Genomic DNA, 12,717 nt, shown 5'->3' with positions numbered 1-12,717 from the left:
AGTGATACCCAACCACGGCAAGTTGTAGCCCAGGGGAACTTCTGCGGTTGCCAGAGGGTAAGTGAAAAGCTCAACTAATTAACAAAACTCAACTAAAAAACTGTAAGTGTGATTTGAATAAATAAACATACATTATAATGAGGAAAATAAACAGCCAAATAGGATTATGAATGATCTTAAATAAATAGAATAAGCAGTAAGAAGCCAGTCAACCTGAGAGCATGGAAACTAGTTGGCATGTTTAAACACAGCTTGAAGTGACGAATAAACTGTTGAAACTAATAGCTTAAAGTAATAGATAAATGGTAATAAACTGCCCAAAGCAGCATTTAAGCTGTATGAGAGTTTTTTATAAGTAATACTGTCAAATAACATCCAGTTTATAATCCACTGATACGAACATATTTGGAACATGACAGGGGGTGTTGATGACAGGGTACTTGAGCTCATCTAGCAGGACTATGGGGTTAGATCAGACAGAAAAGGCTGGGAATCACTGCTGTATAGTATGTGATATTAGCAATAAAGTAAAATGAATGAATTACAAAGAAAATTCAGCTCACCTTTATTGGTGCATGCAATCCATTGTAAGGGAGTGACATCATAGTTGTGTTGACCCACAGAAAAGGTGAATACTCGAACCTTAGGGGGGGGCAAATAGAGCAAATTAAACAAGTTTTCAGAGGGCAATTAAGACACCACAATAGATCCTGGTCAAGCACTGGAGGTGAAAGAATCAGAAGAAACCAACCGTTTTGTTGGGCCAGTTGTATTGCATGAAGACGTCCTGAGCTCTGTCCTCCCCTCCATCAGTAAACAGCATGATTATTTTATTGCAGTTAGCCCGGGGTACATTTGTCTTCTGAAAGAAAGAAAATGAGTTTGGAGGATACAGTTAAACAGTGTGTGAAGACATTGGTATTAACATAATCTAAACCAATATGTCAGTTACATTTAACAGCTGGTTGAAGGCAAAATGAAATCCAGACTTGTAGTCAGTGGTGCCTTTAGCCTGCATCTGCTGCACTGCATCCTTGAAGATCTTTTTGTTGCGCACATTAGCCTGGACGAGATGTTTGAAGCAAGGAACCACGGCCTCGGCCTTCTCATTGAACTGAAACACAACGAGAGACACGGACAGGGTTCAAATATATATATATATAAGACTTCAAAATTAAGGAAACAAGTAGAAGATAGAGAGATCAGTGATAATGGTAAGTGTAGCAGACACTAACCCTGGCCACGTTGACATAGTCGTCATCAGACAAAGTGTCCAGCATTTCCATCACGGACGCTTTGATCAGTTTTAGGGTGAGTCCGCTGACACTACCGCTCCTGAGGAAACACGCAAGCATCACCCCAATCACATGCTTAAATACACACACAGGAATACAGCAAAGAGTTTACATATGCATAGGTCTGAAAAATTATAGTAGTGCATGTTTCAGTTCAGCAGAGTATGTACAAACACTGAAGGTGTACGGTATATGAGCTCAGTGCAAAAACCCTCCACGATGGAGGATACATGAGGACATATTGAGTCAACAAAAAGATCAGCGGTTAAATTTTAAAATCCCTTCAGAATTCTATAAAAAAAATTAAAAAATCATCAATCAAATTTACTAAAGATTTTTTGGCCAACTCTGTTACTGCCTAAACAGATTTTAAAATATAAGCTCTACCTATTTCAAAAGTACAGTAACTCCTTCTATTACAATGCACACTCTCTCTCCCTCGAGTGCCTGACTAAAGTCCTCAGTAGTATTGATGTTACAGATGTTCACTCACACACACAGTTTCCCCTGCAGCAGTGATTAACCAGTTTTGATAAATCCTTTTCAGTAGCCATTTGTTTGTATTTCCATTCCCTCCTGCTGTATTTTTCAGTCCACAGAGGAACGCACTACTGTGCAGTTTGCATAAACCCAAACACAATTTTCAGCAGCGCTGCTAAAATTACAAGCACAAAAACCCTGGTGTGAATGAATTCAAATAGATTTTGTGTTTTTGGCCTGTGGTTTACTCAGCAGTATTCCTTCACTGCGGGTGAACATATGGGGTTAGAAAATGTTCATTGTTCCTTACTTATTGTTTCCTATTTTTACTTGAGTACACGGCTACCTGATTGGCAAGCTTGACGCATACTTTATGTGGTGAGCAATCAAACATGTTTCATGTTGATCATTCGTAAGGGTTTTTCTCCTATGTTCCTCATTCCACTGAATAATAGGATTAACCTTGGAAAGAGGGCCAATGAAAAACCCTTTATCAACAAAATGAATAGCAAACATGGGGACAGTCCAGTATGGTGACAACAACAGATTGCTGCACTCGACCATGGCCATGAGTCTGAATACACTCAGCAGAGCACGCTCTCACACAGGAAAGAAAACTTGTCTGATCATGTTGAAGATTAAAGCAATAATTTGACATTTTGGCGGCGAATGTGCTTATTTGTTTTCTGACAGAGAGTTAGATGGGAAGGACGTACTATTCTTTTAAATAGTCAACTTCAATAAAGGTCATGTCGCATTAAATTGTGTATCCACTATATGTTGTAACACTCCTTTGTTCTAGTGTCTTCTCGTTTAGTTTAGTTAAGTTATTTTCCAACAAGATAAACAAGAATCAAAACAGGACCGAAAAGGTATAGGCTGAAGCCTTAGCTTATTTCACCTACCCTTTTTACATTAATTATTTTGTCAGCTCCCTTTAAATTTATAATTTATTTTAAATTAAAATTATATTTGTCTCTGAATCATTTCTAACTTAATCATTGGGCTGTCTGCACATGATAAGCAGGATGAGCTGCAGAGCGTGTGCCAGGTGCATTGTTTTCCTACAACACAACAACTTTAGTCCAGCCTCTCTCTTCAGTACTGAAGGCCAAATAGCACCAAGAGCCCAAAGACGCTGCCTACGTGTGTGAAGCAACAACATAAATGGTCTGTTCAATTGTTAGTGAGAAAGAAGCTGCGAGGAAAGAAAAAGGTTTTTATGTTCCTTGGTTCACAGCAGTAGTAGAAGCTTCACACAAATACTGTATTTATGCCAGTATACCCACATTTAAGCAAATTACTAAAGGCAAGAGAATTCCCGACTTATCTTTCTCAAACATCATTAATTACTTACACATCAACAAGAATGACCATATCTTTAGGGGATGAGGCGCCCTGGATGTACCTGTGACAAAGGAAAAGAGAGGATACACAATTTCAACCCTCTACATTCAGTGCACATGTGAAAAGCCAACAATAGCAAATACAGCAGCAGCATACTGTACCAGGGCCTCCTCCTGACATCATACAGGTCGATTTTATCAGGTGCTTTCCAAGGTGTCGCTGTAAAAGTAAAAAGAAAATGTAAATTTGAATTAGGCTTTGTTCAATTATCTTAAAAATAACACACAAAATTCCCTCTTAATATTCCACATTGAAACGTGCCTGGATAGTAGCGGGTGACGCCCGTCGCACTCCCGAACGCTTGCCACAGCAGTGACGGATCCTCCCGGCTGTTCTCCATGAAGACTTTCTCCAGAGCCTGCGTCCAGTTCAACTCATTCAGAATGACTGGAGCTGATGGGAAAAGAATCCGACATGAAAGACGCAATAAAATATGTAAAATGAGTTAAATTAAATCATAAGTATTTGATATCATTACAAGGTGCAGTGGAAAAGAACAAAGGAATAGTAAGAGAACCACTTGCCTCCTTTATAAATATCTGTGGGAATCTGAACAGCTGTGTATGAATAGTTGACATTGTTTTTGAAGTTTGGATCATAAACAAACTCCAGCTTGATGTGTGATGGGTTTTCCACCTCTCCTTCTCCATCCATGGAATACTATATGACAACAACAGAAACCATTTCACATGTATTTCATTGCTTTAAATTGCCTTATAATATAAAAATATATTTCAAATCAGACACATTTGATAAATAACATAAAAAAATTAAAAAAAATCTTCCTTCTGCTGGAAAGCCTCAATAAGTATAAAAAAAGCAGAGGAACCTGGTTATTTGTCCCTTACTCACATAATCCAGCTCAGCTTTAGAGTCATAATAAGCCATGTCCAGCTCCTGGAGGAAAACAGACGCAGATATGACAACCATGAAACAATATGAGGACAGATAATCACTTGTATGTAGGTCACGTCACCTACTAGACATAGAGAGGGTACAGATTCAGGGTTGCATCTAAAGATTATTTTGATTAATGATAACAGTGCTCACTAACACCTTTTTTGTTTTTCTTTAATTCACCTTTTTATCTTCAAACATAGACATAATGCACATTTTCTTTCAGAATAACCAAATCTATTCACAAACAAAGATGCATTTGATGTGAATCGTTACAGAAAAAAATCTACGATGGATTACAGGAATGTAGAGGTTAGGTTCTGCCTGGAAAAATCCAATTACATAATACATTTAACTGTAATTTTAAAAAAGGTGTCAAATGTGACAGCTCATTACAGAACAGTAATCCAATCAGTCAAATCTGTAACCGACAGGAAATCGTGGATTAAAATAGCATAAAACCCAGAAATTACATAGGAGAAAATGGATGCAGTGCAACGACAAACCTCAAGGTCAAACAAAGTCACTAACCTTTCTGACTTTATATTGGTCAAGGGTACTAGTGATAACATTTCAAAAGACTGGGAGACAAACAAACACATGTTGCTTGGACTGCATCACACAAAGAGGAGCTACAACTTTGCATCACAGCTCATTGTCTCACAAGAACCAGGAGTACTGATGTTGATTGGCAGCAAGTAGACCACTGTAGACCATTCAATTTATGAAATGTTAACAAAAGACAAAGCAGTTTCTCATCAAGAATGCTCACAGAAGTTTCAAAAAATCAATTTTACCTCATTAATATGTAAATTCATGCAACCAGGCACACCAAAGTGTAATTATATAATCTATTTCATATGGGGTAGCTGTGGTGTAAGTATGACGTTTCTGCTCATGTGTTGTTCTTGAGTTATTGTGTTCACAAGAAAAATCTGTTTCATCCTTTAAGAGCCAAGCAGCTGATTAATTAACAAAGATTTTTCACACCAAAAATGTTTGTTTTTGCAAACTACATATCTGTCGTCAGTTTGAACTTGTTAGCTTTAAGTGTTAATTAGTTACAGCAATTCTTGAGAAATCTGTGTTCACTCCTTAACATACTAATTGATAAAAGATGCTCCAAAATCTAATCAGATCATCTATGCCATGCCTGTGGTGTTAGAATGAGGTTAAACAGAAGCCGGCATGATGACATAATATCCTGCATACCATGTAGCGTGGCGGCAGGACATAAGAACATAATGATACAAAATAGAGAAAAGCAGCAAATCGCCCCATTTGCAAATCTGTAACTACCAAATGTTTGCCATTGTTTTCTGCTGCATACTGTCACATTATGAATCAGTAGACAGGCTGTAGGGCCCGGGCAGAGCACAGCCATCTGTTAGTCTTAGTTTTTGCAGAGACTCAACATACTTCAGAATAATCGTGACATCTATTCAAAGGCTGATATTTTTCTATTTTTGGGTCTGTTCTGATTATCAAATCATATCTCCTAAGAAGACCTCAGCCTATATCACAATTCAACTAAACATTACAACTTTCCCTTCTGTCTGCTGTGTTTTTGCTGCTACTTATACAGATCTCCTTTTTCTCCGTGGAGTACAGATCTGACACAACCAGACATTATCAGCCAGTGCTCTTTATCAGTCAGTCCAAAGAAGTGACATTTATAATCCTGCATGTGAACCTCTCCCGAGAGCTCTGTTTCTTTAGATCTGAGCCTGTGAGAACTGCTTCAGTACTCTGCTAAATATTTCACCTGTTTAATGTGATAAGATGTATCACTTTATTCTGCGAGAGACGTTTGGATTGAATGTTCAGTCTTACTCTCGGAATCGGCAGCTGATATAACAATCTCACCGCAATCTTCGTTTAGTTAGCTGTTGTGATTTAATCTCTAACTGAGGTCATTTTATTTGTGAAGACATTCATAAAATCAGCCGTATTGAATGAAGACCTTTCAGGTCAATTTTCATATACAGAAATAATTGAAATCAATAGATCACTGGAAGGAAGGAAATCAAATTAAAAGCTTATAGCATGGTTGACAGTGTTATGACATACACACAGTTTTCAAATAATGGGATAAAACATGAAAAACCACCAGTGTAGTCCTCTAAAATGACAGAGGGGCGTGAAGGGGGGGGGGTCAGTGCCTCCGAGGAGGATGTGAGAGGATGAGGTTAACCCTGTCTCATTTTGTTGGGCGTATGAAGCAGGCCGAGTGGAAAAGTGGAATGCCACTGTGTGTAGGACTCAACAGAACCGCACGGCTGAGTGCACCCAGTCATCTGTTTCACCCAGCCAAACGCTCAGGGATCTGCTCAGCTGAGTGGTGTAAATGTTCTTTCATTCTCAAGTCGCCGCTTAGAGCCACAGCGCTCCGAGACAAGCCCATCTGGTTTGAATTTACATCTTTTGATTGACAGAGGAGTAAAAGGTTAACGTGATGTCTTCATTCTAAAATTATCCTATACTACAATTTTGTAAAGAAATACAGACAAAATCCTTAATAAAAATAATATAAAAAATAATTAATATTGTTGCGAACCGAGGTCACTGTTGTATATCTACAGTAGATGTATCAGTGACTAAAGCATTGTCTATAGTAAACCATGATAGTGAATTTAAAACAACAGTGCATAAAAGATCACACAGCAAACAATATCATTCTACTTCCTTGACATTTTCCCACTGACGACCAAACTGTGTTACTGTAGATCACCTCGAGTTCAGATCCACTACAGACATGAAGAAACAGCAAAATGTGTTGAAGAAACCTTCAACAAGAAAGACGGGACATGACCGATCAACGAATAAAAAGACAGATGCACTGACAGATGCAATGAACCACCAACGCTGCAACGAACTGTCTGGGCTTAAAGTGATGACCTAACATAGACAAATGGAGGTTTTTGGGTTTAAATGCAGTTTACATGGAACACAGCGATAAGAAGGGTCAATAATGGTAATCAGATGAAGGATCGTGCTGTATGGCCCTCAGGAGTGTTACCACTCAAATCGTATGTACGGTTTTCAAGTCTTACCTTGATCCCATCCTGCCATAGATGCTCTCGCTGGAGCCGCTCTGCTTCACTGGCTAACCTCTAAATGTCGAAAAGAGAGAATCGTTAGAGGAGAAAGTTTAATGACGTGTCTTGTCTCAGTAGGGACGAACACTGTGACAGAGTGTGGGTTCCTCCGAGACAGACCTGGGATTACTGGTATTTGTAAATTGCATTTTCTTTATTCAGTCTGCATTTTGTACCACACCAGAACTGTTCTGACAACATCAGGAAAGCTGTCTTTCAAATACCTCTCTGTCATTGCCAAGTTTTTTGGTTGTATTTTGCAAACCCTGTAGCTACTACCAGACATTAAAACAATAGAAAATCAATCTTCTGCATATACTGTGTATCATCTGCAGCTGAGATGTTGCTGCTTTGAGGAAACAAACAACAATGAAAGGCTGTTAAATCTTTACTAAACTTTAATGCAAGTGTTGCAAGAGAGTTGATTTGCTTTGTCAGCAAACTCATCCAGAGGTTTCCCAATGGATAAACAAATCGAATTCTCATTACCACTGGATGGATCTCACACAGAGCTGACACCTGGTGTCTCTTACAAGAATTTTGTACTGTAAAATAAAAGATAAAATTGAAATGTATAAATGTAATTCTGCATTGTTATTACATGAAATTATATTCCATTTAAAACATTCAATAGATAATATGCTTAATTTTACTTGATCACTCACTGCTACAATTTAGTTCTGAGAGAGTTCACCTCACATTTACATTAAAACAGAAGACGAAATAAGCAGCACATACTGTGGAATCGCACAGTCGGTGGTGTCAATACAGTGTTTCATATTTGTCCGGAAAAAGATATACTTACGTCAAGGGCTTTACGCTTCTTAGCCAGGAGTTTTTCTATGTCTGAGGCCACCTTCTCCACAATCTTCCGAGGCTGATTCTTCACCAGACTAAATCGTCTTCTTTCTTCATTGTATATCTGTAAATTTTTAATGGACAATGTCAAAAACGTAAGAGCAATAACAGCTGCACAGTCAGTCTGTAAGGCCTGTTTCTGCTGACCTAATGTCTTTCTATTGACAATTTGTAACCCTTGACTTTTATTGTCTAAGCTGACTTGGCAAAAAGCTTCGTTGCCATTAATGCAGTTGATTGTTATGGGCAGTATGTGAGTGATGTTATTTGATAAGTCTGTATTTTGTAAAACTAGAGAAGGAAACATTTAAGAAAGTAGATGCAAAAAGGGAAAATCTGAATTGCAACATCTCAGAGAGCATTCCTGAAAGCAGACACAGCCTTATTATTCAAAGCTCATGAATTTGCAAAAGCAAATCCTTTTTATATTTAAATACCGACACAAGGGAATAGTCAGTTGTTGTGTTTGTATGTTCAATCCAAATCTAAATATGGCTCCTTTCATGTAATCTATCCACACACAATGTCTGTTGTCTTTGGAATAGTTTTCACAGAGGAATCACAGAGTTTTATTCCTAAATGACGCTGACACCATGTGGCAGATATTCTTTTAGCCATAAAGTAAAAGTATCCATGTTAAGATTATCTTCCTCAACTCTTTAAAATAAAAGAACAATCTTGTTATTGACGGATCAAAACATGACATTTCTCTAAAAAGAGTCTTTGAAATCAAAGACAACACATTGACTCGTGACTGCTACATGAAAAAAAAAACACACTTGTGTAATAATGGAAGACGTTTCCTGTGGTCTGTAATAACAATATAACATCACAGAGCCAAAGCATGACTTTGTGCAATAAAGTCATGGTGAGATGATTATGAGGTTTGGACCACCTTAAAAATCCTGTCGAGCTGCCTGGTTGAATGTGAGACTTGAAGTGCAACAGCCTGTGATATCGTTTCATATAAGAGGCAGATTGTCCCTTAGATTGAGGTTTATCTTGTGTTCCAATGAAAATAAAAACTACCAAAGAAATTACATATTTGTTATGTGTATATAAAAACCCATTTGAAACCACTCATCTGACTAGACTCCCTGGCTGGGAAGAATAACTCTGACCTTGGGTCTAAAGCTTTCTGCAAACTGAAAGAGCCAGATTCGCCCAGATGATGTTCTTAATGCTCTTCTCCAGAGGGCCTGGAGTTAAATTAGACCACACATGGAAGCACATCACAGTTAACTTTAGAGGATCTGAAATATGGCCTTGCAAACTATTCCTCGTGATGTCTGACACCTGAGAGCTTTAAGGTCATCAGGAGACATCTGGGAATGTCACTAGAGTGAAAGCAGATAATGCTGCATGGAGTAAAACTCCTGTAATATTTTTGTTATAGGCATATTTTTTTTTTAAATTCAGTTTTGTTTCAAGCTCATTCCAACTCAGAATGAATAACACTGTAACTGCATGAGCCAACTGAGGTGCAAAGACAGACAAGGTTCACACAGTATATGAAATGTTCGATAATGGCTCGAAATAAGCCGGATCAGGAAGTGAAGTGGATGCAAGTTTCCACCTGCTCAGGACATGTTTTATCACAAACAGGAGCACAAAGCAGTAATTTTAATGCCTTGAGCTCCAAAATCTAAAGAAAAAATAAAAAAAAATTCAAGCCTTGGTATCTAGTGTTGTTTTAGCCCATCACACTCTGTTCACTATGAGGACAGATGTCAGACAGAAGATGAAGACAGGACAGGAGTGGAGACAGTGACCTGGATAAATACATTTGGCAAACCTGCATACATACCATGTGACAGCCCTCAACCTATAAATGGACTTTACAAATTGAAATTGAAAACATCCCTCAAGTCGTGTACTGACCAGATGCTTTACTGGCCCACGCTGCACAGATGGGAACATGCAGTAATGAACAGTGTGTTTCTGTGAACTGTGAATGAAGGACAAAAAATAAGTATAAATAAAGAAAGAAAGAAAATAAATAATTAAATACATAAATGAATGCAAAATAAATACATTTTGATCATGAAAAAGGCTATTTCTGTATTTTTACATTTTTCTATTTAATCATACAGTCTACTTTTATTTATTTATTTATTTCTGCATTATTTAATTATTCATTTATATATCTATTCATTTAGTCATGCGTTTCTAGATTTATTCATGTATATATTTCTATATGTGCGTGATCATGTCGTATTCACACTCAGCCTTGTAACACCCGGTTTTCAGCCCTTTATCTGTTTGCGTCTCTCCTTCTCTTTGTGCTCACATATACAGTATTTTAATACTGCTGAATTTCCAATAAAGCTTTTCTCATTTACATGTTTTTCTGTTTCCATTGTCAGACAAAGGAACAAGTCTAAGCAGTAGTAGTAGATTCATCCAATGGATCACACTGCCATAACCAATCTGGCTTTAGACTAAGGTAGGACCGCCGTCCTAATTAATGTACAGACACAGAAATAAATAAATGAATAAATGGGGATATGTAGAAGTAGCATTTTTCATTACTAAAATCCATTTATTTATGCATTTATTTATGTATTTAATTATTTACTTCTGCAGTATAATTTATAATCACATCATTTTTTGCCCTTAAAATCACATATCGCCAAATTGCTGACATTTTGCTAATGGCCAACATTTAAACTATTTACAGGAAAACAATTCTTCACCACTCTGAAGTTGCCAGTGGCTGCACAACACAACCTCAAATTTGACCCAAACACAATAAGATGTTTGGTATTCGTTGACAGAATAGTAATCCGCTCCCATGCTAACAGGCGTAACTAAGATTTTGAACATGGTAAATGTCATACGTTCTGAACACCAGCTTCATTGTGTGAACGTTAGCATGCTGATGTTGAATATCCAATGTCGAGCGCGGGCTGTACCACAGAGACATATCAAAATTATCATGGCTTTGTGGTTGAGGAATTGAAAATGACATTTAATTTGAATTTCAGGCATTTCCTCAACAAGAGAAGATTGCGCGGAGCGTTCCAGGCAGAGCAGAACAATTTCTTAACAGAACCAGAGTGGTTTAGGAGCATGGACGGATTAATGAGGACAGAATGAACAAGTGAGTCTCACATCAAGGCATTACTGCAGGCTGCAGGCTGACCATCTGCTCTGCTGTGACACAAACAGAGAGGACACGTGCTGCCGCTCTCTGCTGAGGGAACGCCCCCACACATCTTCCCAGAGCACGGTTCTCTTGCCCCCTGCAGATGATCTTTGGTCCTGATTTTTGGCATTCGTCTTTTCAGGGACAACCCTCACTCCAAGCCACCTGTTACAGTGAGGATGTGAAATAACCCGATACTTGTTGGACACGACAGGTAAATGATATCCTGATGAGTGAGACATGTATTCCCCAACGATGGACAACAATGTTAACATTACTGTGAGAGAAAGCAGGAAACTGGACACCCCCAGTTTTCAGTATATGTGGTTGAAACTTATCATTTTGTGGTTTAAACTTTTCAGTTTCTTCCACAAAGATCAGTTCTGTTGCATGTAGTATTATAAAAGAAAAAGAATCCTCACATTTGAGAAACTGTAACCATCAAATACTTGACAACTATTGATTAAGGCCGATTAATTCAGATTTGTCCTTTCCCCTTACAGGAGTTTGATAAAATAACAAATTAAAAAAAGAATATTTTATCACTTGTATTGTTGTACTCAAATTTCTCTACTACAATGGAGCTGAATCGAATTGAATCTTTTGTGGTACAGCATAGGAAAGTTACATTTAAAAGATAAGGTGATATATTACATTTCCAAAACTAACAATGAATTGACCAAATAACCTCGATCTAGCTACTTCCTCTGTGCCACAGAGCTCCAACACACACATGAGATACATTGTTGCACATTGTTTGATTATAATGAACTTGGACACTGTCATTCATTTAGACTCACATACAAAGTCTGTAAATTCTTACAAGCACATCAAATCTGTGGTTGAAAATATTCCCCACAAATGCATTATTTCATAGGCATTTTGCTTGCTGAAAACACATATGCCCAACTATTTATCCTTTTTATTTTTTTTAAATGACCTGTGAGCTGTTTGTAAAGATTTCTTCAGTTGGAACCAATGGACTTGGAGCTGCGAGGAAGTGTGTGTTGGTTTTTACCTTTTCATGAGGTTTGTCAACAGTTTGAAATAAATGAGAATATCACCAACCTTATGCTAAGTTTTCAACAGAAATATCTCTTTCTAAAACCATGTCCTGTTAGAAATCTAATAACTGTTTGAAATTGAGCCCATTTAACCTCAATAAAGAAACCAGGTTTCTCTAGGATTTACAGGGTATGATGGTTTGAAAATCAGGTTACTGCAGAGCAGCAAGAATCAGATTACCTTACTGTATGTAATGTAAAACGTAATGTGAAAATGCACCAGATGTGAATATGTAATGACTTCTAACTGGGAGCTTGATGACAGATACGTGTCATGTGCATGAAAACAGTGACAGATGAGCCGTTCTGCCATTAACACTTAACACAGGCAATACATGGTCAGCTTGTGAAAGGTCTGGATTAATATTCATGAATGTTTAAGTTAAAAAACTCATGACCTCATGAAACATTACTCTAGATATTCTAAATCTAACCACTGTTGGCCTGTGTTCAGGCAGCCCTTCAGCTTC

General features: G+C 37.7%; 1 protein-coding gene across 1 annotated transcript in view; it reads right to left on the bottom strand.

The window, feature by feature from the left end:
• The window catches only part of LOC130183926 (voltage-dependent calcium channel subunit alpha-2/delta-2-like), a 37,947-nt gene that overhangs the window by 14,995 nt on the left and 10,235 nt on the right, over positions 1-12,717 (bottom strand). Inside the window, exons 3-13 of the mRNA XM_056399659.1 lie at positions 7,983-8,099; positions 7,133-7,192; positions 4,035-4,079; positions 3,707-3,842; positions 3,444-3,575; positions 3,284-3,341; positions 3,133-3,183; positions 1,236-1,335; positions 953-1,114; positions 752-862; positions 564-642 (exon numbers count right to left, since the gene is read on the bottom strand). Of these exons, the coding sequence (XP_056255634.1) occupies positions 564-642; positions 752-862; positions 953-1,114; positions 1,236-1,335; positions 3,133-3,183; positions 3,284-3,341; positions 3,444-3,575; positions 3,707-3,842; positions 4,035-4,079; positions 7,133-7,192; positions 7,983-8,099 (1,051 nt within the window). The remainder of the gene's footprint in view (positions 1-563; positions 643-751; positions 863-952; positions 1,115-1,235; positions 1,336-3,132; positions 3,184-3,283; positions 3,342-3,443; positions 3,576-3,706; positions 3,843-4,034; positions 4,080-7,132; positions 7,193-7,982; positions 8,100-12,717) is intronic.

The sequence above is a fragment of the Seriola aureovittata genome, chromosome 2 (genome assembly GCF_021018895.1).
Source record: "Seriola aureovittata isolate HTS-2021-v1 ecotype China chromosome 2, ASM2101889v1, whole genome shotgun sequence".
Taxonomy (NCBI): Eukaryota; Metazoa; Chordata; class Actinopteri; order Carangiformes; family Carangidae; genus Seriola; species Seriola aureovittata.
The sequence above is the reverse complement of the archived record's forward strand: the minus strand, read 5'-3'. Positions and strand labels throughout refer to the sequence as shown.